This window comes from Bactrocera latifrons, unplaced genomic scaffold (assembly GCF_001853355.1).
Source record: "Bactrocera latifrons isolate USDA-ARS-PBARC rearing strain unplaced genomic scaffold, ASM185335v1 scaffold_104, whole genome shotgun sequence".
NCBI classification, from domain to species: Eukaryota; Metazoa; Arthropoda; class Insecta; order Diptera; family Tephritidae; genus Bactrocera; species Bactrocera latifrons.
This window is the reverse complement of record NW_017534453.1, coordinates 911,514-935,775: the sequence shown is the minus strand read 5'-3', so window position 1 is coordinate 935,775 and position 24,262 is coordinate 911,514. Positions and strand designations below refer to the sequence as shown.

General features: G+C 35.1%; 2 protein-coding genes across 3 annotated transcripts in view; one reads left to right on the top strand and one right to left on the bottom strand.

The window, feature by feature from the left end:
- The window catches only part of LOC108968827 (X-linked retinitis pigmentosa GTPase regulator), a 12,024-nt gene extending 4,998 nt beyond the window's left edge, over positions 1-7,026 (bottom strand). Inside the window, exons 1-3 of the mRNA XM_018933125.1 lie at positions 6,650-7,026; positions 326-538; positions 44-259 (exon numbers count right to left, since the gene is read on the bottom strand). Of these exons, the coding sequence (XP_018788670.1) occupies positions 44-259; positions 326-538; positions 6,650-6,788 (568 nt within the window). The 5' untranslated portion in view covers positions 6,789-7,026. The remainder of the gene's footprint in view (positions 1-43; positions 260-325; positions 539-6,649) is intronic.
- LOC108969089 overlaps positions 1-24,262 on the top strand; it is a 34,934-nt gene that overhangs the window by 5,169 nt on the left and 5,503 nt on the right. The window contains exons 1-4 of one of the 2 annotated variants that reach the window (XM_018933608.1): positions 249-327; positions 8,563-8,612; positions 20,679-21,842; positions 21,908-22,110. In XM_018933608.1, coding sequence (XP_018789153.1) covers positions 20,705-21,842; positions 21,908-22,110 — 1,341 coding nt within the window. In that variant the 5' untranslated portion in view covers positions 249-327; positions 8,563-8,612; positions 20,679-20,704. Of the gene's footprint in view, positions 1-248; positions 328-8,562; positions 8,613-20,678; positions 21,843-21,907; positions 22,111-24,262 lie in introns of those variants that run through there. The other variant, XM_018933598.1, reaches the window with a different exon arrangement.

Sequence of the window (24,262 nt, the reverse complement as noted above, 5' to 3'; positions counted from 1 at the left end):
TTTATTTTTTGTTTTTTTTTTAATTTTAAAATTTTTCACTCACTGGTCATTAGCACAAAGTGCTCATCGCCCGCCAAGACATGCGTGTAACACTCAGCATCCTCATTCTTCGATAGACACTCGTCCAGGTCTTCAATTCGAAATGGCTTGCGTATAATTTGACACTGCTCATCCGCCACGGTGGCCACACTGAAATTGCGCGCCACATTCGAGTCGCTTGGAAAGATATTGCGACCCGTGTAGAACAGTTCATTTGAATCTAACGGTTAATAAATAGCATCAGTTAGCTGCTTAAATGCGTGTGTAGTAGTAATGTGACACTTACGTGTGAGTATTATAGACCAATCGTTGCCGAAAGCGACGTCGGCTATTTTCAAACCCAGCGTTTTCAATGATTTCACGCATGTTGGCTTCGTAATTATATCGCCATGACTAGTGCCGTTGTGGTTTTTATTATTGTTGCCATTTTGGTTGGACGGACTGCCAATACCCAGTTGACCGTAGTGATTTTCACCCCAAACAAATAATCGTCCACTTTCTGTAATGTGAGACAGTAATTGCATTAGTCGAGAACTTTTTTCAGTGCCCTCAAAGTGTTTGCTTGTTTATGTGTCTTTGTGTTTGCTTGTTTGTGTGTCTTTGTGTTTTCAATATATAATCATATCTAGCATATATGAGCGGATGTTGCTTAATGTGTTGGTATAGGATGTAGGACGTGTTCGAGTGTTTTGTCTGCTTTGTGTTGTTGTAAAGCTAAAAAGTTTTGGTATTAACAATTAATACAAAGTAGAGCGCCGTTATTCTTTTTCTATAACCAACTTGTCGCCTAAAAGTTTCCAGAGCCAGACGGTGCGATGGGAGGAGGTTATTCGCTTTGTTTACAATTAGCAAAAAATCTTTTTTTTCTTCGTGAAAAGAATAAAATTAAATTTTGTAAATATTTTGGTTGATAATTTGTTCGTCTGTTGACCCTAATTATACTCTTGTAATATATTGCTCAGAGCATATTAGTTTTGTACACCCAACGTTCGCTTGTAAAGGGTGATCCATTTCAAGGTTCCCTACTATTTTAAAGAAAATAACACAGAAACTTCAAATTTAATGGGGAATAAACCTCCGACAGTACATTCTTTGGCATTTATTTATTTATTTTTTTTTGAAGATTATTTGTTTCAAATGTTGGCCACGGCTGGGTCTCAGATGGTCCATCCGTTGAGCCCGATTTTCGATGACTTGTTCGAGCATTTCGACTAGCAATTGGATGTTTTGCTCCAAGGCTTGAATCGAAGCGGTATTGCCTGATTAGGCTTTAGATTATAAATTAATCTATATGTCGACTGGTGCGTTAGAATCTGCTATCTTTATCGATTGCCCAGTGAGAGTTTCGTGACATTTCACCGTTTGTGTTATCGGTGCGGAGCTTCGAGCAAAGAGCCAACATTAAATTTTGTTTTAATATTTTTAAAACTTTTACCGAAACATTTCAATTGATGCACCAAGTTTGTGGCGCTGATTGCCTATCCCGTGGCAGAGTGCACGAGTGGTTTCAACGTTTTTAAAGTGGTCGTGAGGACATAAATGACGATCAACATGTGGGTCAATCAAAATACGTGTTCATCGGAAATTCCATCGAAACTGTGCCTGAATTCATCAAAAGTCAGCCGAAATCATCATTGAAATTCATGGAAATGGAATTGAACGTCTCCTAAACATCGATTCAGTCGCATTTTGACTGAACATTTGGGCTTGCGAAAGGAGTGTGCACGTTTGTTCCGCACAAATTTACTGACGACCGAAAATTGCTCAGAATCCAACATTCGAAAGACGATTATTTGACCAAAAAGCACATTTTAACCATTAACCATTCCCCGTATTCACCTGACATTTCACCGCCAACGAGCTAAAACACTCGTTCGACACGCTTTTGCACCATGCAAAGAGCTGTGAAGCAAAAGAAGAAGTTCTGAATAAAATAAATTTGTCCTGTTTACTTTGGATGACACCTTGTATATCACTTAAATTATATAGAAGATATAAATCGTGTTGTAAATCCGTCATTAATCAATAATTTGGTGTCCTTTGCTTGAGAAGTGAACCATCCTTCACCAATGACACATCGAATTCCCAGATAAATATGTATATGTATACACAACACTACCAAAAAAAGCAAAACAAACTTTGGGTCGATAGGCTTTTATTTTAGATTTGAATTCTAACTCAACCTAGATCCTAGTCAAATGAATGTTTTTCACGCCTTCAAAGCACTCAGAAATATAATTAGAATTGACTACTTAATACTCTCCTTCTATATTTTAGTGTGTTTGTTTGTGACGCACTATAAAAAAAAAAACATTGCCTATATTTAGGGTGAAATTAAATGAGCGCATTTATCAATATAAGGTGAATATATTTAATTATAACAACAAAAAATAAGTAAAATGTAGTCATTTTCACATTAAAAAACTTTATTTTTCTCTAACTTTAGGGCATAAGTACGCCCTTTCGTATTTACTTAAGTTTTCAGCAGCTAACAGAAGTGACGCCAATGCGTATGAGTGATTTTTCTTACTGAATAAATGTGATGCCTTTGGTTATCAGTTAAGTTGTTCATTATTGATTAATTGGAGGCAAATTTAGTTGTATAATTTAATAATATGAGATTTATAAAATGTAAAATATAGTACTATTATCCAAATGTGCTCTCTATGCGAACTTCGTGTCTTTGTCCCTATTTTCTCAGCTGTTTAAGACATCTAATTTTTCATTTTATTAATTTCACATCTATTCTAAACATTAGTTTACACATAAAACTACTTTATTACAATAATTGAACACATAGCCCAACATATCACCGACTCTTACTAAAATCATATCGAAACTCATGCCCCGAAATTCTTTGCCACGCAATCTTTGTTCTAGTTCTTTAAGTTGTGCTACTTTTGTTTCCTCTTTTAACCAACAAGAAATTCTTGGGTCATGTTGACAAATAAATTGCATGTTAAATGCAATTTATGAAATTGCTTAACTATTTACTTTTACTTTCGTTTTCCCTTCAAGTCTGCCCTGGCACATTAAACTTACGCCTAAACACTTGAACTCTTTGTCAATTGCCTAATTTCTCCGCCAACAATATAAAAAGTTAGACAGAGTTCAGCAACTGTTAAATAGAAACAAACAATAATACAACAAAAAAAAATTAAAAAAGTTATAATTTCGGTTGCGATAAAGCATTATAATGTCTCAAAATTTCGTAAAATAAAATGCGTCTGAACTATTTCCAGTTGTCTACAAGACTATTCTAAATGTTATAACTATTTTACAACATTTAACAGATATTTTACTCACAAAGCGTAGTATAAAGTTAAACAAAATGTAGGAAAAACTTTCTTACTAAATTTCACTGATTTACTGCTGTGAGCAAAAAATAGTAAGATTTTTTAATTTTAATTTCTACGAAAATCCATAGGTCGAAATATTTTTTCTGTATTGGTATGACTGCCTCTGCCAAATATAACATCCAAATAATCATTGGTGTTTAGTATACGCTGAAGTACATAGAGTGCATTCGGCTATTTTTACGATGAGTGTAATTATTCAACAAAGAAGTTACATTAAATTTTGTGTGTGGAATCAAATTTCTGGTGACGTAGAGTTGAGAATGTTAGAAAAAGACTTCGGTGATAATTGTTTGTCACGAGTGTTTTTGATTGGTGCAAATTATTCAAAGTGTGTCGAGAACGCTTTGACGACGAACCACGTCCAGTACGGCCATCAACATAAACTGATGACCAGCAGTAAGAGATCTTACTTGGATCGTTGGAATATCAGAAGGATCAGTGAAAACCATTTTGTAAGAACATTTGGGCCTAAGTAAAGTAAAAACACGATTGGTTTCAAAATCACAAAATTTTTTTCGAAAAAACAGCATGGCGTTAACGTCTGTGAAATAATGCTTTGCGACCACCAAGTTATCATGAAACTTATTATTACTAGCGATGAGCCTTGAATCTATGCTTACGATCTGGAAACAGACGATAACTCGGCCGACTATCGTTGCAGAGGTGAGCCGAAGTCGAAAAAAACACGTCAAAGCAGGTAAAAAATCAGGGTTATGTTCACAGCTTTCTTCGATTATCGAGTTTTGGTGCGCTCCGAATTCCTTACGACCAGCCAAACTGTCAACAAGGAAAACTATTTGAGTGTCTTGCAGCGTTTCGAGAAAAACGCGTGTAAAGTTTCACTTGTATATGTTTGTACCTGCGAGTGGTCGGTATTTAGAACGCTGGCATCCAAAACTTATTGAAGATACGACCTTGCCGATTTCACACGATATTTTTGAAAATAAAAACTATCGAGAAAATTTTTTTTTTTTTTTCATACCGTCACACTGGTCATATCCCTTAGGTTCCTTCTTTATCTAAATGTACTGTGATTCCAACACCCCTAAAACCTCCGAGTAACAAGTTTTAAGCAAATTTGGCAATATTTAAAAAAAGTTTAAAAAGTGGAGTTTGCCACTGAAAATCCGCCATTATTTCGAGGTTAGAAAAGAATAATGGTGTTGGGTAAAACAGACTTTGTATTCGAGCTTAGTGGCCCCAAAAACCATTGTGCACTAGTTTCGGTGAAAGGAACCCCTTATTTATTTTTTAATAATAATAATTAATTWTAATTAATAATTTTTTTTGTGGATATCTATAATCTGTGCCAAATTTCGTGTAGATATTTTGACAAATAAAAAAATTTTCCATGAACTTGATTTTGACCGCTCAGTTTGTATGACAGCTATGCTACAGTGGTCCGACATTGGCGATTTCGTTTTGGGAGAAACAGACGAGTGTAAAATTTCAGATCGTTGCCGACTCAGCTGGCCATGCTGATCATTTTTGTATATGTCTATTTTATAGGATCTCCAACGTTTTCTTTTGGGTATTAAAGAAAAAATTAATTTTCCTGTTTAAGGTATAAAAACTGTTTGCTGGACCATTTGTCATACAACTGGACAGGATTTCAGTGGAATAGTTAGAAAGAAGTGTACACAAATGTTTTGTAGCGCCTAATCACTTTGTTCAGCATAGAAGTAAATATTTGAAAAGCATAAACAGTAAGTAAGGTCGTGCACATAATTTTAGAGAATTTGCTTCTAACACCTCAGCCATACATCTATTAAAAGTCAAAAAAATAGCAGAACTTTTTATTAAAAAATCGATGTATTAGAATTAGTCAGTTGTTCTTAATATCCTTATGAACCAATTCAATACATATTAGCTGATATTTTAAAAATCAAATGCCTCGTGGACAGAGTCTCACTAAAATAGAGTAATTTTTTACAGAAACAATTCAAACTTGAAGTCTTAAAAGAGTTGCTTGGGAAAGTAACTGAGAAAAACTCCTTTTTCTTAAAGAAATACTCATTGTTTGAAATTTCTATGCTAAGGAATTCGCAAAACTTTTAAGATTTTCTTTCCATGTAGTCAGGTCTATGTAACCGAAACGAAACCGCATTTAGAAGTATATGTATATGTTCGGATAAGAGCTGTCAAATCGACAGACCCTTCTTTTCCGAATTATTTGGTGAGTGTTTTCTGCCGCTACAGCAAGAGCTGTAACAATTTTTAATGTCACGCATTCTATTCTATTTTCTAAAATTAGCTACGCAGCGGCACCAGCGATTGGAGAAAATTTTTCCTATAAATATATCTGCCACGGAGAGATAAATAGTTCTCACATATTTAGGTTATGTATGTTATAAACCCCTCATACTAGTAATAATTGAAATTGAGTTGTATTGGTTAGATTGTAATGGCTGATTGTTCGGAACACGCAATTTGTTGATATTTTTCTGTTGCTTCCTTACCCAATTGGAAATCAAATGCCACTTGACATTGCCTTCGTGCTTTCAAATGTTATTGTCAAATACTAAATGACCAACAGAACTAAAAATTTGTTTTGCGTGCCATCGAACGAAATCTATTATTTATATCTCCACTCCCATACACGCATTATAGATTTTAGCCAATTTCGTCTGTATAGACGCGAACTAGTTCTTAAATTTATGAGATATCGATTTGAAATTTCGCACACATTCGTTTCTAGCCAAGAAGCTGCTAATTTGTCGGAATCGCCTATATCGGTCCACTATAGCGTATAGCTGTCATACAAATGGACCCATCAAAATCTAGTTCTTGTATGGAAAACTTTTTTATTTGAGAAGATATCTTCACGAAATTTGACATAAGTTATTGTCTAAGGCAATGATTCAAACGCCGAAAAAAAAAATTTCAGATCAAACTACTATAGCATATAGCTTTCATACAAATGAACCCATCAAAATCGAAAGAACTGTGGAAAACTTTTTCATTTGACGAGATATCTTTACGAAATTTGGCACGGATTATTGTGTGAAGCAGCGGTACAATCTCCGAAAAAATTGTTCGGATCAAACCACTATATTATGTAGCTGCCATACAAACTGACCAATCAAGTTCCTGTAAATAAACTTTTTTTTTATTTATGAAGGGCTTTACAGCTTTGGTGCAAGCGAAGTTAACGTTTTATCTTATTATTCTCCAGGCCGTGTACTTATCGCACTGCCCTCTTATTTATAAGCGCATTACATGTTTTTTATTTGAAATATTTTGCAAATTACCACAAATGACCGCACTTTGATGCGGTCCTGATATCAGCCGTTTCACCGGATCATTTTTGATGTAGAAGTAGCTCTGCGTGTTCTCAGCCAAATGCGATTTGCCGAGCGTGAAAATGGCGCCAGTGTTCGGTATATCCATTTTTCAATTTTAATTTTCAAAATTTTAATGCAAAACACTCTCTCAGTTAATAAATTGTGCAATAATATTGAACAATATTATTTATTTTATACAACGTCTGCGCTTATTTGTTTTAACAACATTTTTTTACAGTTATTTCTATGCATTGCTTTTGTCACTGCACTTTCCGGGCATAAATCGGCGACGGAAATCATATACACATGCATACGTACAAAAGCAACAGTAAATGTCACTAATAAACGCGGCGTCGCAACGCATCGATTTTTATTTTATCGCTGGCGTTTGACTATGCACTGTACTGCAAAAACCGTTAACCGGGCAAATAGCACAACGCGTTAAAAAATTATAACTTAGCATACATATAGGCGTATGAGCATGCCTTTGCTTTGTAAGTGCATAACGGCAGCGCTGCACGCCTGTAACACCGCCACTTTCGGTATTTCCACTTTTTACCGTTAGCGCTATAGTTTTGTTTTTTTGTATTTTTCCTTTTGTTTTTTGTGTAACTAGTGCCGTTATTTTCCTACACTTTCCTATTGGACGGCGTCGGTTTTGTGTTTGCGTGCGCGACGCGTAGTTACCGGCGGCGCGCTGACGTCTCGTTAATATCCGCGGAGTGTGTTGTGCTGTGGTCAGCCGGACGGTTGCTACTAGACTGGACATGCAGTCCTTTTTCAAGTAATCGTCCACCAAAGTGGCCGCAGGACAGCCGCTTAGGCGACCACGACGCTTTCGCTGTTGCTTCTGTTGGCGCTGGCAGGGCAGGCGATTGATGTAGCTTACAGTCACTTAACTGTTGTTTTTCAATACACAAATGACGTGCATGTACATACATATATGTATGTGTATGCGTGAGTTTCGTGGCTTTAGTGGAAGTGGGGTCCAAAAAGTTGTTTATAAAGATATATGGATTGATATATGTAAATATGTAATTGTATGTGTATATATGTGAGTGTTTGTATTTGATTGTATGCATGTCCGTTTGTGTAATTGTGTATGCGTGTTTCTACATTTATATAATTGTAGTCATGTCTGTATGTGTGTACGGTTCTTCGCTTTGTAAATTTCTACGGAATTGGGACATTCATTCACGTTTCGGTAGTATTGGTTGTTTAATGTTTGAAAATAACTGTAACTTGTACTTGATTATATACTATATACTACTTATATATATGTATATACCATACATATTTACATAAGTATTTATGTGTGTATGCTTGTACATTTTAGCCCTATGCTTTGTCCACTTTGCATGTCCTGTAGCACGCACTTTGGCGCCCAAACCGTACGAACAGCTGTGCGGTGTCGGTTTCTTTCACCAAGCGCTAAACGTCAGTAGTTAAATGGACATTGTGAACGCGGCTGTCTGTCATTACTGCGAAACGTGGACGTTGGTCGTCTAGTACTTCGGTTTGGTTTTTCGTTCTTGTTTCAGTGAAGTTGTCATCCGTTCCGTGTAAAGTGATTTCTGATTTACATATACAAACAAACAACTACGCTAAACACATATACATAATTATTTTTCTGCACACATGCATGCAACTTACTACACACATATATAGAATTTTCTACACACATGTGTGCATGTTTGGCAATGTAAATAAATTAAATTTTTATTGTGTCTGTCTGTGTGAGCATGCATACGTTTACTTATATTCGCTGTGTTTGACTTTAATTTGTATATTTATGCTACAAATACATTTTATTAACCTACATACATGCCATTAATACGTATTTTGTATTTCCATTCATCACTTTTTTTCCTCTCTTTCAGCTGCACTTTCCTTTTTACGGCGCACAGACGTCCATGTCAAAGATTTCGGGGTAAGATAATTGCTTTGTTGTGGCTAAATTTTTGACTGCACTCATACATATGCACACATATATGTATATATATATATATATATATATATATATGTATATATTAAGCACATGCATACATGCTTACAAATACAAAATTACATATACATTTTGATTTCTACATATACATATGCACTACTAGAACTTCTTTCTATATACAGTACTATTTTCTCTTAGTCAGTAAAACTTCATTGGCTTCAATTAATAACTGTATCTTTGTACTCGTGCGACTCACTAAACTTGTAATGATTAGTTAGTTTGTTGTTGTCAATTACGTACTCCACTGAGTGTAATAATAACGACAGTGAATAAGGCTAATATATTGATACATATATATGTACTTATGTATATATGCGTGTGTGCGTTATCGGATTTCATGCTGATCATCACTGTTTTGCCCAATTTTTTAGTTAGTTAGTTAGTTTTTTAGTCTTCGACTGAAGGGTCTTCCACTTGAAAGTGTGAAAAACAAGTATTTTTTTTAGAGATGCTTTGTTTTAAAGTCGTATTTTATTTAAAATATAAATAAACAAGTAAGGAAGGAACATTTTCTACTCTTGCAACTTGCAAGCATCAAATCCATGGAAATACCTTAAGGTGTAAAACTTCAAACAGAGGAGCGGGTTTCAAACAATTTTATATATATAGTATATATCGTCAACTAAAATACAAAATAACGTTGAGTATTTTATTGATTACAATTCACTCCTTCAAATTACATGCTTATAAGTACATATGTATGTATGTATATATGATCAATATTTTAAGGTTCTGCCATCAGATATAACCCATTTTAAACCAAAACTTACATTTTGTATCATTCTCTTGAAAATTTCCGAAAATGTTGTTACGCTATTTTGCATTTTAGGTGGCGATATACTATATATTAGGTACTTATACACTGACCGATATATTCGGCATAAAATTTGTTAGAAAAACTATAATCATTGTACGTATTATAGTATATGGGAATTGGTGTAGTATCGATCCGACTTTATCTACAAGTACTAACTAGTATAATGCCACATAGTAAAACAATGCTCCATGGGTTTTATTAAGGTATCTCATACACAATCACCAACCATATGGACCAAAGCCTGCCGGATATTCGAAAATCCTGCATATATGAGGGCTAGTTCAAGCTCAAATCGAACAAAAATATTAGTAACTTTATGTATCAATATGGGTTGAATTGGGTGAATACTTCTCTGAGCCCCCATATACTTAATATAAAGATTTCCGAACTTCTGGGTGACTTTAAACTGAATATATCGGCCAATATTTGAGTCAACTCAATGAAAATTAAAAAAACATATTTTACTCATAACACTGAATACCTAAAATAGATAGAATTGGGCGAAATTCACAAAGCTACTATTGTCCCGAAAGAATTCTCTCTGAATTTCAATTGAATATCCCATACATTGACCGATATTACCGGTCAAAAGTCTGCAAGAAATGCTGCAGTTCCCATTTGCAGTTCCCAGGACCTTGAACAGTTATTATTCGATTTCCCAAATTTGGTTGAAAACGGGTGGGACGAATCTCGATATATGTGTTTTTACCTAAAAGTTGACGGTTCCACGCCTATCCATTAAAGCCCTCCCACCCCATTTCGGGGTCAAAACTTAGCGTCTTTGGTATATTTAGTTATTGATTTACCGCGTAGTTAGTAGTTTTTAACAGTACAGTTATATGGGAGTGTTCGGCTCATCATCCGATTTCATCCATTTTAATACTGTCCGTATTGGTGAAGTTGGCTCTTGTAGCTTAAATGGTTTAAAAGATATGTACATTGAACTTATTAGAGAGAGAGAGGGGCCCTTGGGGTTATCTTTGTTAATACAATAACGATTTATTTCTATAATATATATACAGTTGAACTTCCATAACTCGAAGGTCTCCATAACTCGAACTCTGGTAGATCGAAGTTTTTTGCGGGTTATGGTGGTTCGAGTAAGGGAAATTCAGCTGTACATTAATATTATGTATTATTGTTGGTTCTTCTTAGCTTCTCCCATGGCTTTTGTTTTCAATCCGGCATATAGTATATTATAAATTAGCATGATTTTTACATTATTGTAATCCGGTGTATGAGACTCTCAATATAGTTAATAATTATATACCTCTAACTCATGTATTTGAAATACTTTTTGTTATAATGATGATGATCAGGAGTGTGGAAAGAAAGATGCCTAAGAACGCATTATATTTTCAAAGATATTGTTGTATATAAATTTATCTATGCCAGTTATTTACTAGTAATGTTCAATGTCGCATATAAAAACAAATTTTTCAATCTTCAATTTATTTTTCCCTTATCTAAGGAACTTTGAGGGTAATAAATATATAATCATTGACTTTTTCGACGTCATTTTTTACTTTTTTACGATTTTTTGCAAGTTAAACTTCGATGTTTGAGAAATCATAATTAATTTTAATTTTAATTTCAGTTTTAATAGAGGAGCTAGCGTAAAAAATGTCTGCTGGAATTCTTGATTTTTCTCGTAGTTTAATGCTCTTTGCCAGACCGACAACTGTGTTTATTTTCAATTAAATCAATGATTTGTTTCCTTAATGATTTGTTTAAAATAAATATACATTTAAGTATGTTTGTTACTCATATGCCGTGTTGGACCAATACACTTTTGGATTACAGATTTTGTACATTAAATATTAGAAAAAATTTCTTACAGCTTGTGGCTAATAGAGAATTTCCCTTAAAGTTAACTACTTATTTGTTAAAATTTTGAAAAAGTAGAATTCTCTGGAATTTATCCTTAACTACACGAGCGTGGCTGAATTAATCTTGATTAGCACCACGGATCCTGTAGAAAAAATTTAAATAGCTAAGTTGTATGTAATGAAAAAGTTCCGAAAAATTGCTTTGGAAAGCAATTCAAAGTTCATGTAGAAAATTGCCCACGAAATATGCAGCTTTCCTCAAATAGTTTTATGATTTCTTCCACATCCATAGTCTTAGAAACTACCATACCTCACTTGAGTCATAAATTCCGGCCCATATTACAGATGCCCGTTTTCCTATACTAGTTTTAAGAATTATTATGAAACGCCTCGAAACTACTTCCCATTCTTTACTTTTCAAACTATCGATTATGGCATTTCCTCGTAAAATCATTTGTTAAACCAAATATGATAGAGTGTTTACGACTAATGATTGATTAGCTTGAACTCTGCTTTAAGTAAATCTACCTACTAACATTTGTATATATCTATATATAGCGCTTTTCGTCATTCCTCAACCTTTTGCGCGCGATTCAAATTCGTTCTGGCTGCGGTCGGTAATCAAGAAAATGTAAATACCTTAGCATTAGCATCGAATTACGCTAATAAATTTCATTAATTTTGGCAAATTCGGACTAAATTTGACGCGGTTTTGTGGGTATTACACAATGTAAATTATTATATACTATATTTAAATATCGACATAGGCTATTTGGTATGTTCTAGGGCCAAGAATTTACATAATAACGAAATTTTTGCCAAATTTACTTCTATATAGTCGTAAAGACATGCGTAAGGGTGGTTCTTAAATTTATGGGGATATACTTTTTTGGCCCCAGAAAATGAATCCAACGTATACATAGCTCAGTAAGAGCTTAATACCTTAAGTAAGAGCTGAGACCATGCCGAGACTACGAAAAAGAGAAGTTGTAGAGTTTTTCTCACTAAAATGTTTATATATTACAATTTCCATTTGTTCTTCTTCTAAAATAAAGCTTAATAGTTCACTTGCTTACAAAAAGTTTTAATTCTTATACCCTGAAAAGGGTATATTGAGTTTGTCACGAATTTGTAACACCCAGAAGGAAGGGTCGTAGACCCTATGAAGTAGATATATAAATGATCAGTATGTTGAGTTTAGTCAATTTAGCCATGTCCGTCTGTCTGTATATATACGAACTAGCCTTTCAATTTTTAAAATATCGTTTTGAAATTTTGCAAACATCATTTTCTCTTCAAGAAGCTGCTCATTTGTCGGAACTGCCGATATCGGACCACTATAACACATAGCTGCCATACAAACTGAACAATCGGAATCAAGTTCTTGTATGGAAAACTTTCACATTTGACAAGATATATTCACGACATTTGGTATAGATTATTTTTTAAGGCAACAATATAATCTCTGAAGAAATTATTCAGATCGGATTACTATAGCATATAGCTGCCATACAAACCGAACGATCGGAATCAAGGGCTTGTATGGAAAACTTTCGCATTTCACAATGTATTTTCACAAAAGTTGGCACAGATTACTTTTTAAGACAACAATATAATCTCCAAAAAAATTGTTCAGAACGGATTACTAAAGCATATAGCTTACATACAAACTGAACACATAGAAATGCACCTGTGAAGGGTATTTAGCTTCGGTGCAACCGAAGTTAAAGTTTTTTCTTGTTTATATTTATTTCATTCCGAGTTGCACCACCCTAATGCAAGTAAGTTAACTTTTTTCCCCGTTTTTTCTTACGCATAAATTTCTTTGTTAATTATCCGTGGGCGGTTTTACACTTGGAATTTTGTTGTTCTTACGTGTGTTCCTCTCATTTGTGTTTGCTTTACAACCGTTAGGCTCGATTTTATAGCGACTTGTATCCTTCCACATCCGAAACGACTGTGCGTTAATTACGCATATTAATGTGGTTACAGAGAGGCTATTCGCCATTCCTTATAAACAACACGTATGACCTTGAAGTTAAGCAATTTTCTTCAAACAAACCCTTGTGCTGTTCTCTTGAAATAGTTACTCACTCTCTGCTAAATCTCAACCTCCCGCCGTTTAAGATTTGCGTAGGCGTTTCTTGGAGAAATTAAATATTTGTTTGTATAGATGATACAATGTAATCCAGAAGTACAATCTTACATTATTTGAGTTCTCCTATAGTTCTTACAAGAATTTCTATATGTATAGGGTGACAAATAGTAAGTGGTTCTTTCGAAGAACTTCACTCTTGTAAAGCTGCTTTTATGGAGTATTGCTGTCAAAATTTTTCAAAATCAAACGCCAAAATTCAAAATCAGTTGAAAATGGTGAAAACGTCGGGATAATAGTGTTCGGGAAATCAACGGTTATCGTCAAATCAATATTGATGATGAAATAGTCCTCTTAATTGATAACTGCCCTTAAACGTTTTGTGATTTTTTAAAGATAAGAGGGTATCTACAAAGTTTCCGAAATTAAACTCACAGACTACATATAAATCGTCGTCCGTTACGTTAACGTAAACGCGACGGTCGTAGGAACAGATCATGTTTCTACTCGACGCTAAAAACGAACATTACTACTAGTAGGTGTGGTTGTTGTTCGATTTGGTACTGTGACATAAGAATATGAGAAGAATGCCACGTACTAAATTTAGTCGAAATATGTTGTTCGGGTTCCGAGGTTTGTGGTTTCTGCATAAAGTGGTGCCACGTCCATCGTCCTATTTTAGCCCCAGTTCCATTAAAGACCTGCCGTACCATCTCGGAGGTAAAATTTAATGTCTCTGGCCTATTTACTTATTCATTTATCGAGCTTTTAGTAAGTAGTTCTTAAATTTGGTTGTTGGAGCTTAAGTGGTTTAGAAGATATGTGCAATGAACTTTAGAGGGCGGGGCCATGCTCAGTTTTTTGTTATTAATTTTTTGCCCGCAGTTGCCCCTTTTAGAGTTTTATATTTTAATTTCGTGGCTAGTTACAGCACTTCATAAGTTTTCGGTTAATGGCGTGTTAGAGAGATTTCAAGAGAGCTCGACATCTATCGCGAGTCTGTTGGAATGATTTTGGTGAATATTTTTTGTATGAAACGCGTTCTTGCTCGACTCGTCCTGATGTGGTTGAATATTTTTACAAAAGGGTATCGTTAAAAGGTTTCTCTGAACATATTTTGCGCTTTATTCACAAAATCCATGTACTTTTTTTGTCAAAATTAAACATTTTGTACACTATATCGATCTCGAGTGCTACATGCAACCGTTAGGTGAATAAAACTATTATACTCTGTGGCAACATGTTGCAAGAGTATAAAAATTTACATATTTTCTTGATATTTATACTTTGTAATGGTACTACGAAGAAAATACCACTGTACTCGTATTTAAAGGCTCTTAAATTGCGGCGAAAAAAAATCAATAAAGATAAGAAGTGGCATAGGAATTGGCACTCGGCCTATAATGTGAAAACGCAACAAATTAACCAATAAGAAAATTGAAATGACTTTAAATGCCTTTTGATTTGAGCAGATGTAGTGCTGTGCATGAAAATAGGGCCGTTTTTGTCATAGCGATAACTACATATATTCCATTTCTGGCACATTTTCATTACTTTTGCAGATACACTTGAAATATATTTCCATTTTGGTTCGAAAATCTTTGTGAAATATCGCTCTCAATTATTCGAAAAATTCCGATGATATACTTATCGCTTATTGCATTGACATGTGTTTCGACCGATTTATGAACTGTATCAGTGCTGTAACTTTTCTTACTATAAGTCAAAGAAGCCCGAATGCTAACTGATTCTTCGGTATTACCTTGATTTTACCCTCATTTTAAGTTTGTGGTAATAAATTTTTATTGTTTGTCCCTATTATTATGCCCAACGTGGTAAACATCCAAAGAACTATACAAATATGGCAATGCATGCGAACCCTTTGAAATGGAGATGTGGCACTCATCAGACTTTTGTATAATTTATTTCCGACAGCAGAAGCCTATTTTTCATTGTTAGACTTCCAAGTGCAAGTGCCAATGTGGTCAATTAGAATCAATCACAATTCCTAGGCTGCCATTATAATCGTTATGCACTTATTTGAGCAAGAGTTACGACTTTTCTGTGTTATTATTGAGAGCCACTATTTTACGCATGCAACTATTTGTGGCTTATGTTTATGACCCTTCGATGGTAAACTTTAAAATAGCTTGAAACGATTGTTGGTTATGATCGTTGCAGCTCGGATTGTTATGTTTTTGATGCGTGATTTATAGCTAAGTCTGCGTATGAGTAAGCAGAAGTTTTATAATTCTTTGAAAGAGAGGAAATTAGCGCTTGTGATGATGTAGGGTCAGGGTTGGATCATTACTATTTTAATAGCGGATATGCAGTGGCAAGCAATGTCAGATATCTTAAATTATAAATTCCACTTGATGATGTGGAAAGTAGAGCTCTTGGTTTTCGATTAGCCGGGTAGATTAATATTCGGTTTGCACTAGCCGGAAATCGTAAGTCGTGGACTATTCGATTAATAGTGGCAACGGTATGACTAGTCGAATAGAATTAATCGGTTTATATTTCTAAGAGCGGCTACAAACCAACTATTCGAATTATCCGTTTTCATGAGTTTTGAATAGTTGTAGGAGCCCTAGTAGAGTAAAGAGTAAAAACTACGAAAGTAGAATAAACTCTATAGAACTATGTAAGGAACTTTTCTGTTGAACCTCTTGCATTTCGACTGGTAACTGGCGAATGACCCGCGTGATGTTTTGCTGCAAGGCCTGAATCGAAGCGGAATTGTCCTCATAGACTTTAGACTTTACATGTACCCTTAGGAAAAAGTCTAATGGTGTGATATCACACGATCTGAACATGAAATTATGCGCTCACCGTAGTGTTCTTTCAACAAATCCATAGATTGATGCGATGTGTGGGAAGTGCCGCCGTTTTGTTGAAACTAAATGTCGCCGAGATCATGAACTTCAATTTCAGCCACCAAATAGTCCGTTATCATGGCATGACGCCACGGACATCATTGACGGTTACGTTCTCACCGGCAAGATTTTTGAAGAAATAAGAACCGACGACTCCACTGACCCACAAAACACACCAAACCTTTTATTTTCTGGATGAATTGTATTTTGTACGATTTCAATTTCAGATCTCGATGTAAAATGCGCCAAGTCGTTCCATAAGTCAGTCTGAGTTGCTGCAAATGGCGCCGGATCGACTTTCCACGGTCATACTCTCAGCTATGGCTGAATTTTCATAATAAAGTTGAAAAATTTGTAAACGTTGTTCAGGCGTAAGTCTCTTCATGATGAAATGCCAAACAATACTGAACAAAAATTACATGACAGCCTGATGCGACTCACGCGTTATCTGTCGAAAAAGCCTATCGAAAAAAGTACCTCTACTTGGATCACCCGTTATATTATGTTATTACCATCGATGGCGATAAACCAATTATAGCGATCATCAAAGAGTAGATATAATTTTTGTAGTTATATATATATATATTATATATTTTTTTGTTGTAACTTTCCAAAATCCCAAGAAATATAGTTGAAGTATTTTCGTTTAAACTCTGAATTGAAGTCTTGGTTTCTTTTCACATATCGACCGAATAAATTTGATTTATTTTGATTTAGCAACTCCAAATATTAGTGGGAATTATCAATTCATTGTTGGTCTGTTCGCCTCGTTTCCACTTTGCTTTAAGCTTTCGCATATATTACATAAATATTCATGACCGATATGCCCATGACACATTCCTTCGAGACCTCATCACTGCTTTTGAATATCTAACTACTCGCTTAAGGATAACTGCGATAATTTCTAACGTGCCTTTGGAGGTATGGTCTATCAAATAAACATAATAATTCTATTCTATTGACGACCTCTTACAAAAATTTACGATCCAGCTTGTCTGTGAAATGTGACCCACCTATCATTTAAGTATGTACTCACAATACCAAAAATGGAATATATTTTCATGATGGGGTTTCCATGCGGAAGCTTAGGCGTTTTGCCAAATTAGTAGCTTGCAATGTTTCTCCCTATACAAAGATTTACCTGCACATACATATGTACTCGTAACAACTTAGAGTGCTGTGTGTCTACATAAAATACACGTTATTTGAGCTGCACTGGCGTGTATGCTAGGCTATTGTTGACCCACCTGATGTTGACCGCATGAACTGCATATTGATATGAGGAGGAATGAAATAAAATTTTCCTTTTGTTTGGAAAGTTTCAGTTTCGTTTTAAAGTTTGTTTGTGTTGTTGGTCTCTTGTTGGGTCGAGAAGGCGCTTGTATCTAAAAGTTTAACGTCCAATTTCGGATTTTAGGATGTTTTGTTGGAGTTGGATAAACGATTGAGTACGTTGAACTCTCTCATGTGCTGATTGATTTTTGATACTTAAGTATTATGTATAAAGATGTCCAACACATGCATGCCGATACTTCGAATGTATAAATATAAGGGTAGTTTGATGGGTCGGTATGTTTTCTGACTGGTCACGCTGAACCATACAAACTGATCTAAAAGTCGAGAAGAATATCTTTTTATACTTCGTAAGGCTATATAAAAAGACACCTGTTGGTAGCTTTGCCACAGCATAAGTTCACGATTTATTTTTATACATATTCCCTTTTCAATGACTGAAGCAGTGGCTCACAACATATCATGTCACGCTCGTATATTTGTACTCACCATATTTCTTATGACATGTTTATTGAACGCTCGCTGTCTTAACAATCATTATCCTAACATACTAAAAGTTTTGCGCCCAAATTGCGCTACTTAAATATTTAGCTATGAAGTAAAGAGCGTGTCAACCTAAATAAAAGCCCAATAAACCAACATTCCACCTTATTAAGGCAAGAAGTCAACGCTTTTTGTGGTTGTGTTGATCTAAGCCATTGATCGATATTTCTTAGCTTAAAATAACAGTTCTTACGTTACTAACAACATTTTCATTTGGTCAATTGAAAAGTCCCCGGACTTCCTCCAACTTCTTTGTAGTAGTATTTGTCCTTTGCTTCGAAAGGGACCGAAACTGAAGATCACCTCTTCATTCGACGAAAATTCCTTCCCAGCGAGCATTCCTTTGAGGTCTGAGGACAGGATATAGTCGCCGGAGGCTATGTCTGGAAAATACGTAAGCAATTCGAAGCCTAATTCATGTATTCTTGCCATCGGTACCTTCGACTTATGACACGGTACATTGTCTTTGGGAAGCAGCACTTTCTTCAAATGCGGTCATTTTTCGACGGTTTCGATCATCAGACGGTTCAATAACGCTTTGTAACACTTCCGCTGATAGTACTTCCTTTTTCAAACTAGTCAATAAAAGATTTTCCATGTGCAGAAAATACAGACGACATAACCTTGGCAGCCGACTGTTGCTTTTCCCACACTTTGGAAGGGGTTATTCATGTGCAATCTACTAGGATGACTTTCGATTGGACTTCGATGTGATATGATGAAGCCGTGATTCATTTATTGTCAAATATGACCATAAAAATAATTACACAAAAACTCGAGTTTATTACGTTCGAACATTACCAAACACTGCTCCGAATCATGAACTCGTCGTTGCTTTTGTTCACAACACTTCACTTTGCACAGAGCTTTCTTATATCCGAATAATCGTCATTTTGAAGTTTCCGTCGGTAATAACTTCTTTCGGGCGTCCACTGTGTTCACCGTCTTCGGTCCTCATTTCATGACGTTTAAAGTTAGCAATTTTCGATGGTTGATTTTTCTGGAGCAGTGTACTGAAACTCGTCATCAAGCAAAATTTTTGCTTCAACCATTCGCCACCTATTTACCAGGCCGGGGACTTTTCAATTGACCTTTTACATACCATCTATATTTCTAAGGAATTGGTCATTGACATCGATGAATTATTGAAATAAAAGCAAAAATTCATTTGTTTGTCACTGTGCGACACTTGCTTGAACTCCCCAAAGCTTTTATAGCATAAAGAACCTAAACTAAGTTCTTACCACTTTTGGTGTTTTTACTTTACTGGTCGGGTAGACCAGGCACGCAAGCACCTCCTGCTGCACGCATCGCTTTGCCACAAGGATAAAAATAAACGCAAACGACTAAGACCGGAAGTCGTGAAGTGCAAAAGCATTCGCTTTGACCTTCAGCTCCTAGAACGTGGAACGTGCGGCACTTACCAGCAAACATAATGGGTGTTTTTTTTAAAAAGATTCATGCGTGTGACTTGTGGTGGCAAATGTAATGATGATTAGCAGCGACAAAATAAATATTGTGGCACAAGTTTTCTCTTTCGTTTGCCCTTTGACCTTAAGATATGTATTTATATGTATATGTGGGGTTGACTTTCAAAAGCGGAAGTTGTATTTTCCAACGCGATTTTGGTCAACTGTAAAAACAGTATCTAAGGCACGCGTAGAAATATGCGGACTTGCAAGTAAATAAATAACCGTTAGCACCTCGCGAAATGTGTGTTTAAAAGAGAATGACTTTTTAATGAATTTTTGCAATCTGCCGCCGGAAATGGACTGCAGAAATAAGGAAACGAGTGCTTCAAGAAATGAAAATGTAAACAACGGTTAATTAATGGAATAAAAATATATTTATGACTCAAGTAATTTCTTCGTTTTTTTCAAAACTGGTTTCAGCTGAGTTTATCTACGACAAAAAAAAAAGTGAGACACTTCTATGGATTGGTTGAACAAACTCTTTAAGGGCCTACCGGGTGTAACAGCCTTAAATAGGCGACTTATGGAAATTAGTACTAAACTTTTGTTTCAAAAATTTTAAGACTTAATTTATATATTTATTGTAAAAATACATAGTAAAATTTTGTAAGTAAAAAAGGATCTCCATTGCTGCAGTTGTTCCGCCGTGATTGGCACATGGTAACTTGTTGATTTTCCAGGCCAGAAGCTATATTGATAAGGTGAAATCAGTTTGTTGAATGTGGGCTTTAATCTTTCACTCTTTGTTGTTCTTCAGATGGGTAATTGCTATTCGAACTTCTTCATAGTCTGCCAGTTGAACGTACGCTCCATCGTCATCGATTGGGAAATTGGGTTCCCCATCTTCTGATGTTATGCCTTCACTGTCATTCAACATCCTGGAGAAGTGTTTCCTCCATAATTTTTAGTATACTCTGGGCATCAGTCACTAGATCACCTCTGGGGTTTCTACAAGAGTATGATCCGGTCTTGATAAATTCTTTTGGCTTCTCTCTTTTTTTTTCCGCGTCTCGCTTCCCTCTTCGACTATTGTTAATATAAATAATATTTATATTTTTTTTTTTAGTTTTAGTCAAATAAAAATTATGCAAAATGAGTGAGACTTCGGAAGAAATGCCGCAAGGATCCAGTGAGAATGCCGAGTTAAGGGAAAAATCAGAAAATATTCCCATAACAACACCTGCCGCACCAACGTCAGCTTTACTCCACGAAGAAATAGTTTCAACTACCTCAAAAGAACAAATTGAAGAAGCTTCCACAACACGAGAGCAACAACAAAGCACTTTCGAAAGTTTAAATGCAGAGAAAATTGAGATGGAAAATGCAGAGATAACTGAAAGTGAAAAGGTAGCCAATGCGACAGGTTCTCCAGATGTTGTTGGTGCCACTGAAATCCGTCGAAGTGAGAGCGCCGTAGAAAGAGCGAAAGTTAGTATGGAAAAGGACGAGAAAGAAACTGTGCTTGATAGAGAAGAGGAATCCAACCAAGCCCTCAATCCAAAACTAACAGAAGCAGATGAAAATACTCAATCATCCTCTTCGGTGCCTTCTACTGAAACGCAGTTGGACGACAATTACGCACAGCATGTGACGTATGAACCCGATGGCAGCGCCATCTATACGGATCCCAATACGCATCATCGCTACACATGGAGTACAACAGAAAATAATTGGTTGCCTTGCGACGCTGACAAAGCTGAGAGTGCAACAACGTCGACTGAAAATCCGTATGAGAATGAACACTATAAATGGTGCAGTCAAACGCAAAAGTGGATACCCAAAGTGCAGCAACAAACAACCGAAACGGAGCATTACAAATGGGATGCGGAGAAAAAGGAGTGGATACCAAAAACGGGCGCCGCACAAACAAGCGATCCAAAATCGAATGCCACTGATCCAGCGAATGTGATCTATGACATTGACGAGGACGGCCAACGCATTTACACCGATAAAGATGGCACGGTGTTCTTTTGGGATGAGAGCAAGAACGCTTGGTTTCCGAAGATCGATGATGACTTTATGGCGCACTATCAGATGAATTACGGTTTCATAGATAACACTAGTGCCTCGGAGGAGGAGGCCAGACGTAAAGCGGAGGAAGAGAAAAAGCAAAAAGAGTTGGAATTGCAACGTATGACCGAGGAGGCAAAGGCGGCTGCAGCAGCGGAGGCGGCGAATGCAAATGGCGAAGGTGCACCCGCTATAAAGCGGAAAGCGCAAGAGCCGCCAAGTGAGTGAATTTGAAATATACTATTTTATTTATATCTAAAAATCACTTCTTTACTTATTTTTTAGAATGGTTTGATTTGGATCCCGAGCAGAACACGAAAGTTTATGTATCGAATTTACCCTTGGACATTACCATGGATGAGTTCGCCGAGCTGATGGGCAAATGCGGCATGATTATGCGTGATCCACAAACGCAAAAGTATAAACTGAAACTGTATGCGGAGTCCGATGGTCAACTCAAGGGCGATGGCTTGTGTGATTATATTAAAGTGAGTATCAGGATTGTTTTACTTATACTACTGTACATAGAGTGCTCAAGAAAAGTATTATTACGAAAACTTTAAGATGAAAGTGTCAACATTGCTGTCATTTTCCATATTCTGTCTGGTTCATTCATTTTTTCCAAGTTCCTGGAGACATCTTTCTTTCAAGCTTACATTTTTTCACAAAATATCCTTGCAGTTTTATATTATACCGATTCTGAAAAATAATATTGGGATTTCTATAAAAACAACGTGACTCTTCCTATAAATGCTACAATAATCATAACTCTGTAACAATACCGGGAAATATTGCTTGCGAATAAAAATTTTTTCTAGTAAATATGAAGTGGGTAATAACTCTTGATTAATGCTGGGACATTTTTTGGGGAGTAAAAACTATCGGGTTTAAAACTCTTGGATAATGTTGAAATATACTGATAGGAAGAACATAATGTTTTATAGATAATGCTGAAGCAATAAATAATATTATGTTTTAGTGCTATGAACAACATCAGTTATATATAATATAATAAATACTGGTTAATACTAGGAATTCCTGCAAATAATAAATTATGGATGATTAATATTGCAGATATTAGAAATGGTTAAGGTAGGGAAATCCTCTTACAATACCGGGAGATGCCCGTTTTAAACACTTTTATAGATTTTCGAAAAAATTCTCACAAAGTTTATTTAAATTGAAGAGGTTTTTACCACCTCAGATAAATTATTAATATTGGTTAATGCTGGGAGTTTCTACAAAAATAAATACCGGTTAATATTGCAATTATTAAATATGGTTAATGTAGGGAAATGCTATTATTATTGCTTGGAAAATACTAGGAAGTGTGCCTTGTGAAAAACTTTTATAGAATTTCGTAATTTCTCTGAATAGTTTGAGAGGTTTTTACCACCGCAGATAATTTCGAAAATTAATAAGTACTAGTTAATACTGGGAATTTGTGAAAATAATAAATACCGGAATTTTTAATAAATATTGCAAAAATTAATTGTGATTAATGTAAAGAAATAATATTATTATTGCAATATTCTGGCAATAATAGGAAATATTCCTCGTAAATTTTTATGTAGCATTTGGTTAACTTTCTAACAATGTGTTTGGCAATTAAAAATATTTTTACCAATTCAGTTAAAAGCGTACTAAGGCCACTCAACAGAATAGCTCAAAGTTCCTATTTTTTTCCAATAAATAAAATATTAATTTATTGGTGTTTTTATATAGTTTTCAAAACTTTATTGTTGTTTCAATTTTATTTCAATCTTCCACATTATCAACGTATGTTTGTATGTACGTAGCTGCGGCATGTTTGCTGATTTCCAAAATTGGTTTCCGCTGCTTCACGCTATCATTGGAGCTACATACATACATACGCCTTCATATTACAATTACAACATAGTTTTGTTTTTGTTTTACTTACATTTTCGTTCGATCATTTTACTGTTAATTCTAGGGTTAGTTACATATTTTACGGTGCTCGATTCGCATGTTTATATATTTGCTTTGAATTACATAATTGTTCTTAAATTTTTACATACAAATTTTCTGTATTCGTATGCATGCAGGTGTGTATGTAAGCATCTAAGTAGAATTCAATATGTTTTCATTACGTGCTCGTTTTCATTTATTCATTTATATCATTTACTCGTTTATACTACAATATCAAGACGAAAAACATACTGTGAGGTAATAATTAGATGAAAATTGCATGTAGTTTAGTTGCACATTTCGAATCGGTTAACATATGTATGTATTGTATGTACTTCGTTTTATGTATGTACATATGTATTTGTCTATGTTTTTATGTACAAATATTTGTATTGTAAGAGACGATTGCATACGAAATCGCTAACAATAAGTTGTTAAATATTCAAAAAACAAAAAATAATTACAAAAGTCGTGTCATTAATATCGTTCAGTGTTGCTTTTTTATTAACAGTGAAAATTAAAATTTAATTTTAATATTTGTTAAAAGCAATTTGTTACATGTAGTGTTTATTTAACTTATTTAAGCAAATTTTTTATAGTTTTAGTTTTGTTTTATGTTCTAAAATTAAAAATACAAAAGGCTTATATTAGTAGTTTCTATATTTTTTATGAAGTTTGAGCTTCATATATTTTTAGCGCTCAATATGCTTT